Here is a 24,842-nt window from a genome sequence, read left to right as displayed (position 1 = left end):
CTTTAGCATCAGTCCTTCCAAAGAACACCCAGGACTGATCTCCTTTAGAATGGATTGGTTGGATCTCCTTGCAGTCCAAGGGACTCTCAAGGGCCTTCTCCAACACCACAGTTCAAAAGCATCAATTCTTCAGTGCTCAGCTTTCTTCACAGTCCAACTCTCACATCCATACATGACCACTAGAAAAACCACAGCCTTGACTAGACAGACCTTTGTTGGCAAAGTAATGTCTCTGGTTTTGAATATGCTATCTAGGTTGGTCATAACTTTCCTTCCAAGGAGTAAGTGTCTTTTAATTTCATGGCTGCAATCACCATCTGCAGTGATTTTGGAGCCCAAAAAAATAAAGTCTGACACTGTTTCCACTGTTTACCATCTATTTGCCATGAAGTGATGGGACCAGATTCCATGATCTTTGTTTTCTGAATGTTGAGCTTTAAGCCAACCGTTTCACTCTCCTCTTTCACTTTCATCAAGAGGCTTTTTAGTTCCTCTTCACTTTCTGCCATAAGGGTGGTGTCATCTGCATATCTGATGTTATTGATATTTCTCCCGGCAATCTTGATTCTGGCTTGTGCTTCTTCCAGCCCAGTGTTTCTCATGATGTACTCAGCATATAAGTTAAATAAGCAGGGTGACAATATACAGCCTTGATGTACTCCTTTTCCTATTTGGAATCAGTCTATTGTTCCATGTCCAGTTCTAACTGTTGCTTCCTGACCTGCATATAGGTTTCTCAAGAGGCAGGTCAGGTGGTCTGGTATTCCCATCTCTTGAAGAATTTTCCACAGTTTATTGTAATCCCACTTAAATGCATGTTTTTCAAGAATACTAAGATCATAACCCTGAAAGAACTCTTCTCTCCACCCATTTCCAATGACAAACTAAATTACTAGACTTTTGGGAAGTAAAACTATGTGTGAATAATACATTTTTATTAGCCAAGACACTCAAACCTTAGGTGATTAGCAGTTATAAAACAAATCATAAAATTTCAGAGAACTATTTCTATGGAACATTTAATAAGATTCTCAAGATATCATCAAAAACAATAACAACTTCAAATCTTGGATTTATATAATTTCTAAAACACCTTTTAAAACTGCTTTTAAATATACTGTCATATTTGACCACCCTATTAACTCTTTGAGGCAGGTAAAGTAAGACAAAGTAACTGATTTCCGAGAATCAGAATGATTCTTTACAGAATGAGCCACCAGGGAGACCCAATGTTAGGTTAGCAGTGTTAATAACAATAGTATAATTAAATCTACAGAATCAAGTGTACTTCCCACCAAGCCACTGTATCAGACTGAAAAAAGTAGTTTTCTCTTATTTCTTTTATCCAGTGGCACTGACACAAAAGGAATGCTTCTCAAATCTGTATTCCACACAAAAAGCTGGAAGTGACTGCACAGAAGACAGATAACAGAATCAAAAACAGAACACCAAAAGGTTACAGACAAAAACAATGAACTTTAATCATGATAAATGTAAAATGGGCTCAAGAATTATTGCTTAGGTATATAAAAGGGAAAACTTAGCTTAAGCTTTCCTGCAAAATCATTTATCAAGTGCCTTGTATATGCAAGCAGCTATGCTGGAACAGTAAATAGGACACTAACCTCAAATCATTCCTAATCTAAAGGAATATGACAGACACCTGTGGGCTCAGCAGCCATTTATACACACAGCATTAAGATAATTCTACTTCATTCTCTTTAAAAGAAGCAAAAAAGGCAAGGAGAAGCCACAGCCTCCTACCACTGGGTGCCAAGTGCAGCCATGGACAGAGGAGCCTGGTGGGCTCCAGTCTACAGGGTCAGAAAAGAGTTGAACACAATTAAAAAGACTAAACAACAACAAAAGCAGCAGGGAAAGTGCTAAATTCTAGTAATGCTGTTTAAGGAGGGTCCCGACAAGCTATGGTAGGTTTAGAAGGCAGTGACTATGCTGGTTAGTGGTATGGAATCCATGTATGAGGAAAGGTTATGAGAATTGGGGAGTGTTTAGATTAACGGCTAATGGAGACATGACTGGTATCTTCAAGTGTTCTGAGAGCTGCCAATGGAAGTGGAATGTGGCCAAGTTGCTCTGTGGGAGATGTGTTGCTCCAAATGAGTTACAGCTTGATAGGAAGAAAATTTCCTAGGATCCAGAGCTGATTAACAAGGGAGGTTTTTTGTTTTGTTTTTTTTTTTTAAAAACAGTATAATCCCGTTCATAAAAAGACAAAAAGGAAACCAACTGCTAAGCCCTTTGTAGAATATGCACTAGGATTTCTTTAGTATTTCTGGTGCTCACTTTATTTAGCAGATATCTATGATACTGTAATACAGCTTTCCCATGAGAGCTAAACAAGGCTCTAGCCATATACTCAAAGATGAATGTTCAGAACCCAACTTCTTAATTTTCCTATGTTGTTGACAGAAGTGTGGGTTTGCTGGGTACAAGGGAGGTTTTCAAGCAGCTAATGCAACTCAATACCAGAAAAACAACTCAATCAAAAAGTGGGCAGAAGACCTAAACTGATATGTCTCCAAAGAACACAGCTGCTACTGCTGCTAAGTCGCTTCAGTCGTGTCCGACCCTGTGCGACCCCATAAACAGCAGCCCACCAGGCTTCCCTGTCCCTGGGATTCTTCAGGCAAGAACACTGGAGTGGGTTGCCATTTCCTTCTCCAGTGCATGAAAGTGAAAGGTGAAAGTGAAGTCGCTCAGTCGTGTCTGACTCTTAGCAACCCCATGGACTGCAGCCTACCAGGCTCCTCCGTCCATGGGATTCTCCAGGCAAGAGTACTGGAGTGGGGTGCCATTGCCTTCTCCACCAAAGAACACATACCAATAGATAATAAACACATGAAAAGATGCTCAATATAGCTCATTATTAGAGAACTGCAAATCAAAACTACAGTGAGATATTACCTCACACTGGTCAGAATGGCCATCATCAAAAAAATCTGCAAACAATAAAAGCTGGAGAGAGTGTGGAGGAAAGGGAACCTTTTTGCACTGTTGGTGGGAATATAAATTGATGCAGCCACTATGGAGGACAGCATGGAGATTCCTTTAAAAACTAGGAATAAAACTATCATCTGACCCAACAATCCCACTATTGGGCATATACCCTGAGAAAATCATAACTGAAAAAGACACATGGACCCCAATGTTCATTGCAGTACTATTTACAATAGCTAGGACATGGAAGCAACCTGGATGTCCATTGACAGATGAATGGATGAAGAAGCTGTGGTACATATATATATATATATATATATATATATATACACACACACATACATACAGTGGAATATTACTCAGCCATTAAAAAGGAATGCATTTGAGTCAGTTCTAATGAGGTAGATGAATATAGAGTCTATTATACAGAGTAAAATAAATCAGAAAGAGAAAAATAAATATCATATATTAACACATATATATGGACTCTAGAAAGATGGTACTGATGAACCTATTTGCAGGGCAGCAATGCAGACATGGACATAGAGCACAGACTTGTGGACCCAGTTGGGGGAGAAGAGGGCGGGATGAATGGAGAGAGCGGCACGGAAACATACACACTGCCATATGTAAAACAGCCAGCCAGTGGGAATTTGCTGTGTGACTCAGGGAGCTCAGACTGGGGCTCTGTGACCACCTAGAGGGGTGGGATGGGGTGGAGGTGGGAGGGAGGACTAGACATTTTCCTGATTAAAAAAAGAATGACTCTGGTTAAAAAAAAGAAACATGAATTTGCCATCACTGACTTGAAGGACGGGACATATGTATACCTATGGCTGATTCATGCTGATGTATGGCAGAAACCAACACAATACTGTAATTATCCTTCAATTAAAAATAAAATTTTAAAAAAGGGAGGTTTTCATTAAAGTTGTGGCCATATGAACATATATCTGGGTTGTAATGGAAGAGCTCATTTATTGAATAAGTTATATCAGATGATGACTAAGGTTCATTTAAGCAGATCAATAACAAATTTAGATACATGTAGGTAGAAAGTTTAACTAGGATATTAAAAATAAAATCTTAAAGGTGCTTCATAGAGGATAATAACAGAAACTTTTTTACAGTTTTATTAAGAAGCATTATAAATATGAAACAAGGATTATAAAATAACAATATTTTAATCATAAATTATTTTAAGGAGTAGAGTCAAGAAATTTCCCTAAAGAACAGGTTTATTAACATTAATACACTTTATTGGACAAATTTTTAATATTGTGCATATGGACTGAATTTTTACTTCATGATAAAAGTTAGGAAACTTAACTAGGAATTATTATAGATTAGACCTTTATTAAAAATATTTATAAAAACTAAAACTTGACATTGCAAGTGAAAATACTCCTTTTGGAAATAAAGATATATATGTAAAGACACATGGTAAACATTCAAAAGTTTGCTAACTATTGTTCCTCATACATTTTGAGCATATTGAATATATAGAATACATATGTACATTTATATATACACACATACTAATACATATTTCTATATCACTGAACTGTGCCTTTCAACTCAGCCTCAGTTATTCTTCCTAAAAATGACTGCTGTGGCCTTAATGACCCATCACTAATTTAAACATGCAATACCTGAAAGGGTTTCAAAAGAGGAGGGGGCAAATTTTGCTGCAGTATTCATTCATGGTGATGGTTTTCTTTCTGCATGTTATTAATTTGTGTGTGTCTCTTGTTTAGACCCTTTGTTGGCAGAATTCAGCCCTATAAAGACTGACTGTTATGTTTACAGTCCCTTATGGCTGGAAAGCATAGTTATTATCTTGCAGAAATGAAGCACAACTAATAATCCTCTGAAACAGTGGGCCCAGAGTAGACTGGTTGGGAAATGAGACATCGTAGGTCGAGGTTTATCAGCAACTTTTAAGCTCCCAAAGAATGACATGTGGTTCCGCAGAAGGCAATGTGCTATTAAATCATGGAACATTTACCATCTGGTCAAACCCTCCACCTTCAAGAAACACAGGTTCTACCTGAAGACTTGTTTCCCTTGAAAATCTCCATGGATGAATATTAATTACAAGACCTTCTTCAGTAAGAAGCATTTCGCTGAGCCTTTCATAAATCCATTCTCGTCTTTTAATCCCTGTTCTATTTTTGCCCCTTAATCAGTCACGAACATGAGTAATTCACTTTTAGTTCATAAAACTGAAAATAATAATTGACTACTTAGCCTTCTTTCTTTAAAGCTTAAAATCTCTAATTTCCTTAATAATGTGCATTTCTTTAATTATGCTCATCACCCTTTCTGAGTTTTCTCATTTTTGGGCAAGTGTTTGTTTTTATCTCTTTGCATGCTATTAAAATCAGACATAATTATCTTAACAAAGGTAAAATGCATGAAAATATATGAAGAGGATACTTTCTAGTCTATACATTTCACATGATTTTCAATACAAACATATATATTCCCTTTCTTCAATTACCATTTGAAGTCAGCTTTTAATGGGCTATCACCCTCAAGGGATTTCTGTCTAGCTAATCATCTCCCTCTTATGCCCCCCCTACCCATTATCACCACCGTGGCATTCTAGGAACTTGCATTAAAGAACCTCTCCCAAAGCATCTTCTGTTAAACAGTTAAATTACATTATTTCAACAAACTCAACACCAAAGTGCTAACATTTTTCAAAATGTCATTTTCAAAGTACTCATCTGTTCAGTGAAAAATGGCATGTGAATTGTGGCTAGCAAGGCTAGACATCTATTTCCCAGATAAGGTGAATAATGTATTTTCATAGTTTTATTTTAGCATAAGAGTCAAGATTTTGAAACATGTCTAATCATGAGTTTATTTATTTCCCTATTACAGCTAATTCAATTAATGAAGACATAATACAATATTAAATATTGAGTTTCCCTACAGAAATATTAGAAGCATACCACTGAGAACCTTCAAGAGGATGTTTGTACACATATGAAAATAGAACACCTTGAGATAGAATGCAATAAACCAGTTTTTCTTCTGAAGAGATGGCAACAGTAATATCAAGATCAGTGAACTACAAAAAAATTGCATTGGAAGGTTCTAGCAGTAGTAGCACTTACAACACGTTGGTTGAACAAAATTAATAGCTTTTAATTTATTATGTTGTTATAATTAAGGTGTATATTTTCAAATACTTTTCACGCAGATTCTTCTGATTTATAAAAAGTAATAGTAGAAATACTAATTTTGCTAAAAATTGGGAAAAGACTAGACATTTTCCTGATTAAAAAAAGAACGACTCTGGTTTTAAAAAAAAACATGAATTTGCCATCACTGACTTGAAATATCAGCCTAAAGGTCTAGATGTGTCTATAATTAGATTTTGTACTAAGTTCCCTTTCATCAAACCTTTTTACTTCAAAGGAATTAGGTCAGACTTTTACAAAGGCAGTAAGAAAGAGTATCTGTGACAGATTTATTCAAATTCTCCATTGTTCTATTAAAATGTGCCCTTTGACCTTCCTATAGCTAGTGCTGAATAATAAGGAGTGGCCAAGCTTACTGACTATTATTGGCAATAAGTCTTACCTATTGAGATTCAAAATGGAGATAAAATATACTTCATTCACTCATTCATTCATTACTCAGGGCTTGTGCTAGGTACTAGGGTGGAGCTGGGGTCAGAATTTATACGGCAAAAGTCCGTGCTCCATATTTCCAGGCTGATACGAAGATAAGACATATACTAAGTAATTACTAATTGGTAAGTATGGAGAAAGAGAAAACAATACTCTGATAATTCAGAGAATGTATGTGAACAAATCTAGACCTTAATCCAGTGTATTTGTAAGTTAAAAATGTATCATTCGGGAGCTTCTAAGTGACATTAATAAACTGACATTTGAAAACAGGAGAATTTATTAATTCAGTGGTTAGGACATCTACCTCAAACTCAATTTCTCAATTCTAGCCTTGGTTTATTTCAGAATTCTGCTTTCCTTTCTGTCCAACATAATTATTTTTAAGGACAGAATGGGAAAATAAGTCTTGACTGGGATCAATTACATCAATTTCCTTTAAAGATTTAAAAAGATGTATAGTTTTCAAATATATTAATATATATGCTTTCTGATTATAAAAGTAAAACAAGCTCACTGTTACAAGTCCAGACAAAAAAGGAGGTGAAAACTAAATTTATAATGCTGCCATCCAGAGATTAAACTGTTAATTTTATCAAGTTAAATAGAAAGTATAGGATATTCAATGAACATACATACTATCTTATAATGAATATTCTACACTTAATTCAAGGAAAAATGTCTGTTCATCATGTATTCATGACTGTGTTCTTGTGAAATCTAACAGATGCATACTTGACATACAGTATCACAAAAAACTTTTGAGTGTAATGCCATGAACAAGAAGAATTGTAAACTAAAACTGTTCCACCAGAATGCTGAATAACTGCTAAATTTGAAACTACATCAGAATAAAAAAAAATTTCTGGCTCAGAATACTTGCCAAAATTGCTCAAAACCCTAATGAAGGAATGTTAGTATATTAAAAGTGTGAAGTATCCAAAAAAGATTCCTTTGGACAACTGGGATTTATAGGCAAAAAAATAAACACTGAAAAGAGGGAATACTAGCAGGATGTACAGAGCAGAGGTTTCCAATCTTCCTTTTCAGCACCATTTGTATCTCAGTAATTTTTTAGTGTTGCCTCAAAGTCAAAGAAAATAGCTAACAATTCTGTTAATTACATGGTTCAGTTCAGTTCAGTTCAGTCACTCAGTCGAGTCCGACTCTTTGCGACCCCATGAACCTCAGCACACCAGGCCTCCCTGTCCATCTAGGCTCAGACAATTTAATAAATAAATAAATAAATATATATATATATATATATGTCTTAATAATTTAGTGGCCATTAAAAAAATAATATCCACCTATTAAAAGAAATGGATTTTTATTTCATTTTTAAATAGCCACAGCTGGGTTGGTACAGTTTGGTAATGCTGGGTATATCTTATCCCACTGCCCTATTGTCACTACACTCACTCCTAAATAAATGGTTGTCTTTGAAAGATTTGATGCCTCTGATGTGCAAACTTCTGATCTTTTTATTACAGAGCATGTAAATCCAACTTGGGAAATATAATATACATTAATTACATGCAGCCAAAAGGAATCATCCTCTTATGCAGGGAGTCTCATGGAACATCCATGCCACTGGGTAACAGGTCCCCACAGAGCCACTCTCAGACTCTCCAAATTCCTATCCATATAAGTGCTTGTTACATTAAATAAGCCTACAGTCTACCTTTATAAAAAATATTCCCATAATTAAACATATAATCTAAAAAGTGGCTGAATATGATTTGCAAATGGAATAAAAAATATGCATTTTAAACAATCTTTTGTTAAAGCAAAGAAACAACAACAGAGCCCTCTTGGCTTATAAAATAATCTGTCAAAGTAATTCTAAAAAGGTCCTGTGGCAGGCAGAATAATATTCCCTCCTTCCCCTAAAAGATATTCATGTGTGAGATCCTAGAATCTGTGAATATGTTATACATGGCAAAAAAGGATTCAGGCTGCAGATGGAATTAAGGATACTAATCAGCTGACTTTAAAACTAGAAGATTATCTTGGATTATCCGAGTAAACCCAATGTAATCACAAGGATCCTTAAAAGTGGAAGAAGGAGGCAGAATATGATGTTCAGAGGGAAGGAAGGAACCAATGATGAAGGAAGGAATGATGTGTTAGGAAGAAACAGATGATGTAGTATGAGGACCTGACCTGCTATTGCTAGCTTTACAGACAGAGGAAGGGAGCCACAAGCCAAGGAATATGGGCAGCCTCTAGAAGTTAGAGAAGGCAAGGAAACAAATTCTTCCCTAGAGTCTGCCCACATTTTGACTTTGGCCTAGTGAGATTCAAGCTCACTTCTAACTTACAGAAATGTAAGATAATAAATTTGTGTTGTTTTTTAAAGTCACTATATTTGCAGTATGGTTTTTCCAATAGTCATGCATGGATGTGAGAGCTGGACCATAAAGAAGGCTGAAGGCCAAAGAATTGATGCTTTTGAACTATGGTGCTGGAGAAGACTCTTGAGAGTCCCTTGGACTGCAAGGAGATCAAACCAGTCAATCCTAAAGGAAATCAACCCTGAATATTCATTGGAAGGACTGATGCTGAAGCTGAAGTTCCAATACTTTGGCCAGCTGATTTGAAAAGTTGACTCACTGGAAAAGACCCTGATGCTGGGGGAAACTGAGGGCAAGAGAAGGAGCGACAGAGGATGAGATGGTTGGATGGCATCACCGAATCAATGTACATGAGTTTGAGGAAACGCAGGGAGTTAGTGATGGACAGAGAAGCCTGGCATGCTGCTGTTCATGGGGTCACAAAGAATCAGACATGACTTAGTGACTGAACAACAACAACATTTGTGGTAACTTATTAATAGCAGCCGTGGAAAGATTAATATAGATTTCCAAATGATACTAATAACAATCAGAAACAACTGCAGTTATAAATGTTTCAGGTCAACTGGATGAGCTAATAATATGTAAATTGCCAATACTGTATTCCTTGGCTAACCTCACCAAGAAAAAAAAGAGAGAGGACTCAAATAAATAAAATCAGAAATGAAAGAGATGTTATAATTGATATCAGAAACACGAAGGATAAGAGACTACTATGATACAATTATATGCCAACAAAATAGACAACCTAGAAGAAATGGGTAAATTCCCAGAAATACACAACCTACAAAGCCTGAATCATGATGAAATAGAAAATTGAACAGATCAGTTGCTAGCAAAAAAACTGGATCAATAATCAAAAACCTCTCAACAAACAAAAGTCCATGACCAAAAGCCTTCACTAGTGAATTCTACCAAACTTTCAAAGGAGAACTAACACAATTCCTTTTCAAACTCTTCCAAAAAATAGAAGAGGGGGAAATTTCTAAATACATTTTAAAAGGCCAAAATCACCCTGATACCAAAGCCAAACAAGGATGCCACAAAAAAGGAAAATTACAGACCAATATCCCTGCTGAATATAGATGAAAAAACCCTCAACAAAATATTAGTAAACCAAATTTAACAATAAATTAAAACAATCATAAACCATGATCAAGTGGGATTTATTCGAAGAATCCAAGACTAGTTCAACATCTGCAAACCAGTTAATGTTAACCACCAGGTTAACAAAATGAAGAGTGAAAAACTTTGTGGTCATCTCGATAGAGAGAGAAAATGCACTGGACAAAATTCAACATCCATTTATGATAAAAGCTCTTAACAAAGAGGGTACAGAGGGAATGTATCTCAACATAACAAAGGCTGTACATGACAAGATCACAGTTAACATCATACTCAATGGTAAAAAGCTGAAAGTTTTTCCTCTAAGATCAGGAACAAGACAAGGATGCCCACTCTCCCCACTTTTATTCAACATAGTATTTGGAAGTCCTAGTCACAGCAATTGGGCAAGGAAAAAAAAAAGGCATCCAAACAGGGAAGGAAGAAGCAAAACTGACACTATTTGCAGATGACATGATATTATACATAGAAAATCCTGAAGACACCATCAAAAAACTGTTAGAACTAATAAATTTAGTAAAATTGTAGGCTACAAGATCAACACAAAACCTTGCGTTTCTTTATACTAGTAATAAACTATCTGAAAGAGAAATGAGGAAAAAATCCCATTTACAATTATAACAAAAGAATAAAATATCTAGGAATAAGTTTAACCAAGGAGATGAAAGGTCTGTATACCGAAAACTACATGACATTAATTAAAGAAATTGAAGAAGACACAATAAGTGGACAGATAGTCTGTGCTCGTAGATTGGAAGAATACCTATTGATAAAATATCCATACTACCCAAAGCAATGTACAGATTCAATGCAATAGCTATCAAACTTCCAGTGGCATTTTTTACAGTCTAAATAGAAGAAACAATCCTAAAATTGGGAGGAACCACAGAAGACCCTGGATAGCTAAAGCAATCTTGAAAAAAGGAACAAAGCTGGAGGCGTCACATGCCCTGATTTCAAACTATATAACAAAGCTAGAGTAATTAAAATAGTATGGTACTGGCATAAAAATATAGACACAGATCAGTGGAACAAAACAGAGAGCCCAGAATAAAACCTGTACACTTACAGTCAATTAATTTACAACAAAAAGGCCAGGAATATACAATGGGGAAGAACAGCCTCTTCAATAAATGATATTGGGAAAACGGTACAACCACATGCAAAAGAATGAAATTTGATCACTATCTTACACCATATGCAGAAATTAACACAAAATGAATCAGAGACTTGAATCCATAAAACTTTGAAATCATAATTTGAATCCGTAAGACCTGAAACCATAAAACTCTTAGAATATAAAAGAGACAGTAAGCTCCTTGACACAGGTCTTGGCAATAATTTTTTGATTCTGACACCAAAAGAACAACAGTGAAAATTAACAACTGAGACTACATCAAATTGAAAAGCTCCTGCACAGCAAAGGAAGCTATCAACAAATGAAAAGGCAACCACTGAATGGAAGAAAATAATTGCAAACCATTTATCTGAGAAGGGGCTAATATCTAAAATATACCAAGAATTCATACATTTCAGTACTAAAAAGCAAGCAATGCAATAAAAAATGGCAGAAGATCTGAATACTCATTTTTCCAAAGAAGACATATAGATGGCCAACAGACATGCAAAAGAAACTCAGTGTCATTAATCATCAGAGAAACATCAATCAAAAATCACAATGAGATATCACTCCACACCTGTCAGAATGGCTATCACCAATAAGATAAGAAATAACAAGTGTTGGTAAGGATGTGGAGAAAGGTAAACCCTTGTGTACTGTTGGTGGGGATGCAAATTAGTGCAGCCACTTTGGAAAACAGTACTTAGGTTCCTCAAAAAACTAAAATTAGAACTACCATTTGATCCAGAAATCTCATTTCTTATCTGAGGAACGGAAATCATTAGCTCAAAAGGATATCCATACCCCCATGTTCATTGCAGCATTATTTACAGTGGCCAAGATATGGAAGCAACCTAATTCTAACAATGGGTAAATTGTGGAATATATATGCAATAGAAATATTACTCAGGCATAAAGAACAAAATCTTGCCAACTGTGACATGTTTTGATCTTGAGGATATTATGCTAAGTGAAGTAAGTCAGATACAGAAAGACAAATACTGTATGATTTCGCTTATATGTAGAATTAAAAACAAACAAAAAAACAAAAACCAAAAAAACCCAAGCTTATAGAAACAGAACAGATTGATGGCTGCAAGAGGTCAGGGGTGGGAGAAACAGTGAACTTTTTTTTTTTTTTCTTTCTGTTTTTAGTTTATATAGATTGAATTAAAATTTTTTTAAAGCCTAAATATAAAATAAACCTATAGTTGCTCATTCAAAGAATTTTACTGGTGTGTACTTGAAACATAGCTTTTTGCCTTTGTTCATTTCCCTTCCTGTTTAACAATGATGTAATGGTTATACAGAAGATAAAAATTTTTGTATTATGCTCTGATATGATTTTCCAAGCTATGTAAGCTTAGGCAAAATATTATACATTTCCATATGCAAAATACCAATGGGAATATTTTCAGTTGCTTCTTAGATGGGATTATGGTCTGACAGCTGGACAAGGGAGACCTTTTTTGTATATATAACAATTATGGAAAAAGCCCTACTGTCAGTGTATATATTGTTTTACAAACTGAAAATATTCATTCAAAATTCAAAACAGTCTGTTTACCTGTGGTTAAAGGCAGGTGTGTGATGCTGTTCAAACAGGTCAGGGTGAACCACGTGGATGAGAGTGTAGCCCCAGAAAACAGGAGGAGCAGAATTAGTTTCAGCATACCCCTGATAAAATCTGCAAACCTGAAAAGAAACAATGTATTAATCCTAGCTGGATTTTTAAAATACTCTTTGCATGAATGACACACTTTGATTAAACAATAATATCTTGAAAAATTTCAATGCATTCTTTTAAAAGCAAGTTTTTATGTTTTTAAAAACTGATACATTTTATGTGTTTGTGTGTGTGAGTATCTGTATGTGATAAGTGTTGCTCTGTGATTTTTTCTTTCCTTTTACAAAACACATAAAATATGATCTCTGTTATGTATCTATTAATATAAGTTACAGGATAGATTCTTAGTTTTTAATTGCCACTTTTACTTTCTTTGTATATTTTTGTATAATTTCCAAACATCCTCTAATGAGCACATAATGTCCTAGTCTTAGAAAATGGGCCAACGTTGATAAAAACTTACAAAGACAGCTCTCCCAAAATTCAAAGTCACTTAGAGCCAAATATAAATCCTTACATCAGAGCCTTTGGGGTCCTTCCTATATGATCTGGTTTCTGCCTCCACTTTCCCTTTGTCTTACTATTCTTCACTTGCACAGCCCTGCTTCTGTTTCTCCTACATACTACGGTTGTTTCCCATAGCAGCTGTAGCTTCTGCCCCTGTCCTGGAATGCTGGCATCTCCAGACTGTCACATGACTTACTCCTGCTTACTCCTTAGGTCATTCAGGTCTCAGTTCAGGAAGGCTCTCCATGCTCATGGCCCTCCCCTCCCCATCCTCACACTCTTTATTTTCTCCACAGTATTTTTTGAAATATCTCTTGCTTTTGCATTTATTGTTTTTCTTCCCTATCAGACTGTAAGGTTTGTAAGAGCAAGAACATACCTCTAGAATACTGAATTTATTCTACAAAATTTGTTCATAATGTTTCATAGCACTTTAAGTTCTCAAAAATCCTGCTTTGTCTTGAATTAACATGAAACTCCTGGTAGAGATACTTCCTATTTAGTCATGACCAAAAACCTGTCCACTTGCCAACCGTTTTTCCTCATCTGCTAATGAACCACTGATTGTATAAGCACAATTGTCTGGCTCTGCCTGTACACAACTTACTCTGTTGTGTACTTCACTTACTTCAGAATTGTTCCTATTGTAGAAAAACCGATCCCATCACAAATATAACATTTCCCATGTTTTCTCTTTGCTTTTGTAGAATAGATTTTAATTTCTACTGTAATGATATGACTTGCAATACTCTTTCATTTTGCACTTATTTGACATGACGTGGTTAATCACATTTGTAAAGTGTTATCTAGACTAAAACGACTTCCTGTGAGAGCTGATGCCATCTTTTGGTGGGAAAGATGGATGCACCTTTGCCCAGTGACTTTGGTTAGTTCTCTACTATGAAAGTTGACAAAAAGAAAATTCTAATGTACTCTGAAAAATGTTCCACAGCTTGATGGAAATACTCCTCAAGAAAATCCAAAAGCTTTGTTTTAATTCTATGCTCATTACTCTTTTGGTTTATATTAAGTGATGTGGCATGAACTTACTGGTGAGACAGGCAGATAGCTGGTATGAGAGAATAAAACAGTTTTCTGGCACAACCAGTTGAGTGAAGTTGAACAGTTAGTAAGTTTTCCAGGGCCTGATCACCTAAGACTAAACTGACCACTCTGGTCCACCAATTTTGGAGACCTAGTCCTTTCAAATGGGCCAATACTATCAAAGTGTACTGTTAAGACCAAAGTGTACTCTTGCCTGGAAAATCCCATGGACGAAGGAGCCTGGTGGGCTGCAGTCCATGGGGTCGCTAAGAGTCAGACACGACTGAGCGACTTCACTCTCACTTTTCACTTTCCTGCATTGGAGAAGGAAATGGCAACCCACTCCAGTGTTCTTGCCTGGAGAATCCCAGGGACGGGGGAGCCTCATGGGCTGACGTCTATGGGGTCCCACAGAGTCGGACACGACTGAAGTGACTTAGCAACAGCAGCAGTACATTTAGTAGTAACCTTGAGCAGTGTGTGAAAATGAAAGTGTTAGTCACTCAGTTGTGTCTGACTCCTTGCAATGCCATGGACTGTAGCCTACCAGGCTCCTCTGTCCACGGAATTCTCCAGGTAAGAATACTGCAGTGGGTTGATAGTCCCTTCTCCAGGAGGATCTTCCCTACGCAGGGATTGAACCTGGGTCTTCTGCATTGCAGGCATACTCTTTACCATCTGAACCGCCAGGGAAGCCCAACCTTTAGTAACATAATCACACGCATGAAAAAACAACCAACCACCTAAAGCACTCATGTCTATAAGGAGATTCCATTCTAGGGACCCCAAAAAGGCTGTTTTGAATATAATTTAAAAATTTATTTTAGGCTTAGAAGATAGTACAATTGACTTTGGATTCCAGAGTAAGGGTTGTACTTTTTAAAACTTCCATTTCAACAATTTAAAAACAGAAATGTCCTCATTCTAATTTTTCCCTCTAGTTCTATTTCCATAAAGTTAAAATTAAGGGTTTGTAGAAAAAATACAGAGAAAGGCACATATAAGATGTCATTTCTGATACATAATGTGTCCCTCTTTGACTGATGGGATGCTCAGAAAAGGATTTGGTAAATGATGACTCAGTATCATTGGTTTGGAGATTTAATTAGAAAAATTAGATAGGATTCTTATCAAAAGTGATAGTATCAATGCAGTGATTTCATACAAATAGCTGTGCTCACATTCTTCTTTAGCTTTTTGATTTTATTATATTTCCTAACTTATAAAAACCTCAGAAAAAGTGATTTAGAAATAAGTGTCAATTTATTCTTTTATTAGCCCAGAAACACTATGCAAACTATAAGGTCTAGATATATTATTATCCTGTGTCAATTATGTTTAAGTATTTAGACAGGTGCTTCACATATCTTACTTGATCTCTCCAAATATGTAGCTATATTCTTCCCTTCCTGGTAAAGTTGATTACCCAATTTTGTTTTTGTTTAAATAGGGTAAAATGATTTGGAAAGTGAATGAATATTATTTCACTGGAAACACCAGTAGTAGTTTTATAGGTAGTCACCTACATGAGTGACATTTTCATTCTTCTCTTTTTTTTAAGAATAAATGAGATTTTCTCTTATTCTGACTCATTCTAAAAATGTGTTGTCATATCGGGTTAAGAATTAAAGAGAGTTTGATGAAACTCAAAGTCTTTATGGGCATTTTTCATCAAAATGGGATAACCATAGGGTCATACCTGTCAAAAAAGACCAGAAATAAATATTTGCTAATCAGGATACTGACTTTTCATGGAAAATTCTAGATATGCTCTTATGAATGATTCCCTTCAATTCTTTTCTACTCCTGGTAACTATCAATCTGCCTTTATTATTGTATCATCTTTCTTTGAGTCCAATTTGTAGATGCTGTTCTTTAAAAATATGGAGAGAGGAAGCTTAATACACTGGAAATACATCTCTAGTCTCCAAGAACATTTTACAGTGGACTCATGAGAAGGTTTCTTGTAGCAGCAAATTCTACCTACTGTGTGTGGATTTTCTTATAGCCTGAACAAGTGTCCTTTTTTTGACTTTTGCCTGTTTTACTTTTCCTTAAATGTTAATGTTTATCTAGGGTAGCTGAGTTTCCCTTTGGGCTCTTTTTTTGATTCTGCTTACTCACATGTTTACCGTAAAATATTCTCACCTTGCCATAGCTATTCCAACAACACAGCCTCCAACAATGGACCAAAATCCAATCCAGCCAGCATCTACCTGTTAAGAAAGTGGCAGATACACTTAATACAAGATTATCATGTTGCAGTTTAGAAGGGATGGAAAAAATCATCTTTAATCAGTATGGTAATAGCTAAATGGCATCAAATTTAGGAAATACTATTTAAGAAAATGAATCAAATGAAAGGATTCATGTGTGACTAGTTAATACAAACTTATCTAAATAAATACCAGGAAAGTACTAGGCAATAATTAAGTGCTAAAATGTCTGGTACAAGTCAAAATGTATTAAGAGAACACAGATGAGTGGGGGGGAAAGAGGGTTGCGGGTGGGATAGAGAGAGAAAACAGGTTGAGTACCTGAGGAGACAAAGAATTTGAGCTGGATTTCAAATGGACAGCTCGTTCTACTTCTGGAGAAAACATTTCCAGCCCTGTCATTTACTAGCTTTGTGACTCTGTGCAAATTAGGTCTTCTTGCCTATAACATGGACGTGAGATAACTTCCACACAAACCTCAGATCAGCAGTCAACATACAGGAAGTGTTTAATAAAGGTTAGAGCTGTGGCTGTTACCTGATGATGTTTCTCCTTCATCTAATGTCTCGTCTCTTCCCTACCTTCATGGACAAACTTGCTCAGAGCAATCTACAAACGCTGCCTACGTTTCCTCATCACTTATGTAGCTTTAACTCTTACTATGACTTGGCTTCTGTTGCAACGCGCACCCCATGTCTCAGTTTTCTCATTAGTAGGATGGGGATTCAGGATAGTGAGGGTTTTTCTGAGAGTTAAATAAGTTAATCAATGCAAACTGCCCAATACCTGTTAGTTGACAATACCTGACATTCCATGTGTTCTGAACAATACTGGTGCATTTTGTCTTTTCTCCTTCCCCATCACGGGCATCACAATTGCTTATTTCTTATTTTGTACTTCTGGACTCCTGTAGTAGCAATCTTTTTGCCCACTATTTCCAGAATAATTATTTCAATCATTCCACTTCCCTGCTCAGAAACAGTTATTGGCTTTCTTTGTGGTTATAGGACAAAGTTCAAACTTGCCCTGGCACTTGGGAGCTACCCAAACTAAATTCTATCTCTTATTAGTTTTCTAGTCATATTTTTCATTACAGATGTGATAGAACTGGTCAGCTGTCCACCAAAATATATTATATCTTATCCTACCAGGGCATTTAGCTAGTTTACATGTTCTAGCCCATATTCAGCCACATGGGACCACATGACTAAGTTCTCATTAATGGAAGTGGAAAAAAGTGAGGTGTGCCATCTCTAGGCTAGAACCTAGAAGGCAACTGTATGCCTCTGCCAATGCTTTCTTTCCCTCTCTGCCAGCTGGAATCCGGATAGTCAGCCATCTTCACCCATGCATATAATGACAAGGCCCTAGGAGGCAGAAGAGCTCCAAAGAGGAAGCAACCTAGGTGTCTAAATCAGTGTAAGCAAGAGAGCGATCCAAACTGTGGACAACTGTTCCAGATTATTAGGCAAACTATCCTAGATACCTGTGTGAATGAGAGACAAACGTCTTCTTCAGTCTCAGAATTCTGGCATTCTTAGCCTACTCTTAGTATTACAATCAGATCAGATCAGATCAGTCGCTCAGTCGTGTCCGACTCTTTGTGACCCCATGAATCGCAGCACGCCAGGCCTCCCTGTCCATCATCAACTCCCGGAGTTCACTGAGACTCATGTCCATCGAGTCAGTGATGCCATCCAGCCATCTCATCCTCTGTCATCCCCTTTTCCTCCTGCCCCCAATCCCTCCCAGCATCAAGAGTCTTTTCCAATGAGTCAACTCTTCGCATGAGGTGGCCAAAGTACTGGAGTTTCAGCTTTAGCATCATTCCTTCCAAAGAAATCCCAGGGCTGATCTCCTTCAGAATGGACTGGCTGGATCTCTTTGCAGTCCAAGGGACTCTCAAGAGTCTTCTCCAACACCACAGTTCAAAAGCATCAATTCTTCGGCACTCAGCCTTCTTAACAGTCCAACTCTCACATCCATACATGACCAGAGGAAAAACCATAGCCTTGATTAGACGAACCTTTGTTGGCAAAGTAATGTCTCTGCTTTTGAATATGCTATGTAGGTTGGTCATAACTTTCCTTCCAAGGAGTAAGTGTCTTTTAATTTCATGGCTGCAGTCACCATCTGCAGTGATTTTGGACCCCAGAAAAATAAAGTCTGACACTGTTTCCACTGTATTACAAATTCCACTGTATTACAAATTCCAAAGTATTACAATAACTTTACACAAATCTTGCTCTACCAGTGTCTGGTGCCAGAAACAAAGATAAATGTTCTCTGGAGAAAAATAACACCAGAAATTTAAATCATCTCTACAGTTTTTCTTTCATACTACTAGCATGTGGGGCAAGAGAATTCTCTGTTCTTCAGAACTGCCCCTCTTCTTGCATTTAGCATTTATTAACACTATGGACTGAGGCCTATTATACTATGAAGTCCCTATAAACATTCTCATCTATCCTGTAGGTCACTGGGATCCTGCATCAGGTGAAGAACACTGTGTATCTGACTGTACTAACCCTGGTCCTTTCAGGCCATTTTCTGCTTTCTCTATTCATGATATTTGCTTTAGTTAATAACATTCTCCCCAATAATTAATTTTTTTCTTTGCTTGAATTTAATTAATTAATTTAGGAGTATCCAAATTAATTGGAGGGTGTCTATGTGTCTACCAACCCAGAAGATCTGTTCTTATTTAATTTTAAATTTCATTTTATTTAATACCTGGTATGACTCATAGTCTCTGTATCTCTTAAGAGTTTGTACAGAGAGACACTTGGAAGGGATTCTCAGGCTTTGTAACATGAATCTTAAGATCTACAAAATCAGCATCATCTGAATGGGTGCTATACTTTTCCTTCCTGAAGTTGAGTATGCTTGGAATACCTGCCATCCAGAAAAACAGGAAATTAAAAGGTTTTCTCCTTATAGTAAAGATACACAAGGTAATTTGGGTTAATTTTCTGGTTGCAAAGCAGAAAATCTGGAGTGGGAAATATGTTTGAAGGCAGTACAGAGTCAAGAAAGTAATTCATAATTCTGGAATCATGATATAAGATGAGAAGGAAGCCCGGGTATTTGGGGGCACTTTTTCCTTAGGGGTGTGTCTACTGATTTCAGAAAAGGTAGCTAAGGGGCTGTAAACCTACTGACAGCCTCATGAATCTAGGAAGAAAAAAAATATGAGTTTGAGGCCTGCTCTTAGGTGGTTGGCCTTGTAGAAAACTCCAGGCTTTAGCCAGGGACTATACCCAAGAGCGACTTTACTTTCACTTTTCACTTTCATGCATTGGAGAAGGAAATGGCAATCCACTCCAGTGTTCTTGCCTGGAGAATCCCAGGGACGGGGGAGCCTGGTGGGCTGCCATCTATGGGGTCGCACAGAGTAGGACATGAGTGAAGCGACTTAGCAGCAGCAGCAGTAGCATACCTAAGAGTGGGCTTCCCTGGTGGCTTAGTTGGTAAAGAATCTGCCTGCAATGCAGGAGACCAGCATTCAATTCCTGGGTCAGGAAGATCCCCTGGAGAAGGAAATGGCAACCCACTCCAAAATTCCTGCCTGGGAAATCTCATGGACGGAAGGAGCCTGGCGGGCTACAATCCATGAGGTCACGAGAGTCAAATACGACTTGGCAACTAAACCACTACCATGCCTAAGAGTGGTATAAATGAGAAATGGAACTTTAAAAAAAAAAGAAAAAGAAAGAAATGGAACCATATTCTGAGGGACTAAAACCTAGTTTTAAATGATCTCAATTCTTAAAACTGGATTAAGTGATACTTAGACTCCTAAGAAAAAACATAAGTACTTTCTAGAGGAAAAGAACACCATTTCAAGCTTAAGTTATCACTACAACTTTTCATATACTATGTTGAGCACTCAGTCAAAAATAACTGAACACATAAGAAAACATGAATGAATATCACAAATATAAAGAGACCCACAAGGGATCTAGATAAAGGGATTAGGAAATATAGATTTCAAATAACTATTTTTAATAGTTTCAAAAACAATAAAAGACAAGATCAAGCATTTCTACAGAAATTTGGAAACTATGAAAAAGCACTGAATAAAAATTTTATAACTTAAGAACATAATAGTTGAAATTAACTCATAGATGAGTTTAACAGCATATTAGAGCAGAAAACTGAAATTATAAGTTGGAAGAAAAGCTAGGTAAAATATTCAGTTTGAACAGAGAAAGGCAAAGGATAGAAAATTCAGAACAGAGAGTAAAAGACATAGGAAAGAAGTGTGAAAGTAGAACACGTATGGTTAGAATTACTGAAGGAAAAAGAAATAGAGAAAATGAAACATAAGCTTTGAAGGGACATCGGCTAAGAATTTTCTGAAACTGATGAGACATTAAGCCATAGATTCAAGAAGTCCTACAAACCTTGGGCAGAATAAATGTGTTTCATTTTGAATTGTTTTTTTTTCAGTTCAGTTCAGTTCAGTTGCTCAGTTGTGTCCGACTCTGTGACCCCATGAACCGCAGCATGCCAGGCCTCCCTGTCCATCACCCACTCCCAGAGTCCACCCAAATCCATGTCCATTGAGTTGGTGATGCCATCCAACCATCTCATCCTCTGTCGTCCCCTTCTCCTCTTGCCCTCAATCTTTGCCAGCATCAGGGTCTTTTCCAAAGAGTCACCTCTTCGCATTGGGTGGTCAAAGTATTGGAGTTTCAGCTTCAACATCAGTCCCTCCAATGAACACCCAGGACTGATCTCCTTATTACCTATTCTTATTTTTTAAATTGAAGCATGCTTGATTTACAGTATTATATGAGTTTCAGGTGATTCAGTATTTTTACGGATTATATTCCACTAAAAGTTCTTGCAAAATAATGGCTCTAATTCCCTGTGCTATAAAATATATCCTGTTGATTACCTATTTTATACATAGTAGTTTGTATTTCTTAGTCCCATACCCCTAATTTGTTTCTCCCCATTTTCTTCTTCCTTTCGGTAACCACTAGTTTGTTTTCTCGGAGAAGGTGATGGCACCCCACTCCAGTACTCTTGCATGGAAAATCCCATGGATGGAGGAGCCTGGTAGGCTACAGTCTATAGGGTTGCTGAGGGTAGGACCCGACTGAGCGACCTCACTTTCACTTTTCACTTTCATGCATTGGAGAAGGAAATGGCAACCCACTCCAGTGTTCTTGCCTGGAGAATCCCAGGGACGGGGGAGCCTGGTGGGCTGCCATCTATGGGGTTGCACAGAGTCGGACACGACTGAAGTGACTTAGCAGCAAAAGCAGCAGTTTGTTTTCTATATGTGAGTCTGTTGCTGTTTTGCATATACATTCATTTGTAATATTTTTTTGATTCTGCATATAAGTGATATATCTGACTTACTTCACCAAGCATAATATTCTCTAGGTATATCCATGCTGTTGCAAATAGCAGAATTAATTCTCTTTTATGGCTGAGTAATACTCCATTGTGGGCCTCCCAGCTGGCTCAGTGGTAAAGAATCTGCCTGCAAAGCAGGAGCTGCAGAAGACGTGGATTTGATCCCTGGGTCTGGAAGATCCTCTGGAGGAGGCAATGGCAACCCATTCCAGTATTCTTGCCAGGATAATCCCATGGACAGAGGAGCCTGGTGGGCTACTGTCTACGGGGTCACAAAGACAGCGACATGACTTAGCAACTAAGCACACACACAGTTGAGGCTTAGATGGAATGAAAGGGCTCTGAGGACCTTGGACAGTCCTGGTAGAGGTAAAAGTTCTAATTTATAATAGATGTTAATAAGTGAAATGTACATTCTGTACCCTCTAGGATAACCAGTAAATAATAAGAGACTAAAACTACCAAGCTAATAAAAGGGGAAAACAGAGTAGTAAAAAATACTTAATCCAGGAGAAAGAAGAGAAAAAGGATAGACTAGATTGGAAAAAAAAGAAAACCAATAATAAGGTGGTAGATCTAGACTCAAATCTACCAATAATTGCATTAACTGCAAATGGACTAAATATTCCAATTAAAACACAAAGATTATCAGACGGAAATGAAGGAAAAACAGTATCACAAGAAAACTAGATGGCTTTATCAGCGAAATCTACCAAATATTTACGGAAAAATAAAATCCCCACACCATCAAACTTACATAAACTCTTTCAATAACAGAAAAAGAGGAAACATTTCAGAAGTTCTTTTCTGAGACTAGCAAAATCTTGATACTAAAATTGAAATGGTAGGACAAGATAAAAAAAATTATAGACTAATCTCTTTCAAGAACATAAATGCAAAAAATCCTAAACAAAATGCAAGCAAACTGAATTCAGTGATATATAAAAACTATAATAACTCACTGACAAAATGGATTTAGTACAGAAATGCAAGGTAGTTCAACATTTTATAATCAACAAATGCAATTCACCGTATCTGCAGTTTAAAAGAGAAAGACCAGATGATTATCTCAGTGTTGAATTTTATTAAATGTATTTTTCTCCATCTAATTGTCATTAGTTACAACTGATATGAGATGTATGCAGAGAGGTGAAAATATCTATGGATAAACAAATAAGTGAATTTAATAAGGTTGCTGGATATAAGATGAGCTATACTTCAATCATTTTCAAAAACCAGCTACATTTCTACATGCCAGCCAACAAAAAGTAAGATTTTTAAAGTTACCAATTATAATAGCTTCAGAAAACATCAAATACCTGGTAATACATCTAACAAATATATAGAAGGTGTTTTTGAGAAAAGAGATTTAGAGAGACATTAGGTAAGTAGATGAGAGATATAATGATCATGATTTTGAAGACTTACTATTACAAAAAAGTTAATTCTCCAACTGACCTAGAGATTCATAAAATTCTAATCAAAATCTCAAAGAGTATTTATTCTACTAGACACTAAAACTTATTATAAAACTAAAATACTTGAGACAATTTGGTATTGGCAAAGAGACAGATAAACAGACTAGAGGAAAAAATAATTTAGAAACATCCGTGCACAGAAGGGCATTTCATTATGACAAAGATGACACTGGAGAGTAATGGGGAAAGAACGACCTTTTCAAAAATTGGTGTTAGGTTAATGAAGAACTATCTGGGAAAAAAGAAATTTAATCCCTACCTTTTAACAAGCACACAATTCAATTCTAGGTTTAAATGTGACAGGAACAACAATAAAGTTTCCAGAACAGCACTGTTCCACAGAACTTTCTATGATGATGGAAATATTCTATGTCAACACTGTCCGATATGGTACCCGTAAGTTGCATGTGGCCACGAGCACTTGAAAAGTGGTTGGTGCTATTGAGGAAGTTACTTTTTCATTTTCATTTTATTTCAACTAGTTTAAACTATTCACATTAAACAGCCACATGTAACTAGTGGCTACTGTACTGGATAAGAGAGTTCTGCACAATAATATATGGGTTGGTGCTATTGAGGAAGTTAATTTTTCATTTTATTTCAAATAGTTTCAGTTCAGTTCAGTTGCTCAGTCATGTCCGACTCTTTGCGACCCTATGAACCGCAGCACGCCAGGCCTCCCTGTCCATCACCAACTCCCGGAGTCCATCCAAACCCATGTCCATTGAGTCCGTGATGCCACCCAACCATCTCATCTTCTGTCGCCCCCTTCTCCTCCTGCCCTCAATCTTTCCCAGCATCAGGGTCTTTTCAAATGAGTCAGTTCTTCGCATCAGGTGGCCAAAGTATTGGCATTTCAGCTTCAACATCAGTCCTACCAATGAACACCCCGGACTGATCTCCTTTAGGATGGACTGGCTGGATCTCTTTGCAGTCCAAGGGACTCTCAAGAGTTTTCTCCAACACCACAGTTCAAAAGCATCAATTCTTCGGTGCTCAGCTTTCTTTATAGTCCAACTCTCACATCCATACATGACCGCTGGAAAAACAATAGCCTTAACTAGACGGACCTTTGTTGACAAAATGTTGTCTCTGCTTTTTAATATGCTCTCTAGGTTGGTCCTAACTTTCCTTCGAGGGAGTGTCTTTTAATTTCATGGCTGCAATCACCATCTGCAGTGATTTTGGAGCCCAGAAAACTAAAGTCATAAAGTCAGCCACTGTTTCCATTGTTTCCCCATCTATTTGCCATGAAGTGATGGGACCGGATGCCATGACCTTAGTTTAAACTATTCAAATTAAATAGCCACATGTGACTGGAGGCTACTGTACTGGATAAAAGAGTTCTACCTAATAATATATGGGAATAGATTTAAGAATTTGGAGCAAGAAAAGATTT

General features: G+C 36.9%; 1 protein-coding gene across 1 annotated transcript in view; it reads right to left on the bottom strand.

Moving 5' to 3' along the window:
• The window catches only part of SLC49A4 (solute carrier family 49 member 4), a 101,103-nt gene that overhangs the window by 26,614 nt on the left and 49,647 nt on the right, over window positions 1-24,842 (bottom strand). Inside the window, exons 6-7 of the mRNA XM_055568394.1 lie at window positions 16,528-16,595; window positions 12,769-12,896 (exon numbers count right to left, since the gene is read on the bottom strand). Coding sequence (XP_055424369.1) covers window positions 12,769-12,896; window positions 16,528-16,595 — 196 coding nt within the window. The remainder of the gene's footprint in view (window positions 1-12,768; window positions 12,897-16,527; window positions 16,596-24,842) is intronic.

The sequence above is a fragment of the Bubalus kerabau genome, chromosome 2 (assembly GCF_029407905.1).
Source record: "Bubalus kerabau isolate K-KA32 ecotype Philippines breed swamp buffalo chromosome 2, PCC_UOA_SB_1v2, whole genome shotgun sequence".
Classification (NCBI taxonomy): Eukaryota; Metazoa; Chordata; class Mammalia; order Artiodactyla; family Bovidae; genus Bubalus; species Bubalus kerabau.
The sequence above is the reverse complement of the archived record's forward strand: the minus strand, read 5'-3'. Positions and strand labels throughout refer to the sequence as shown.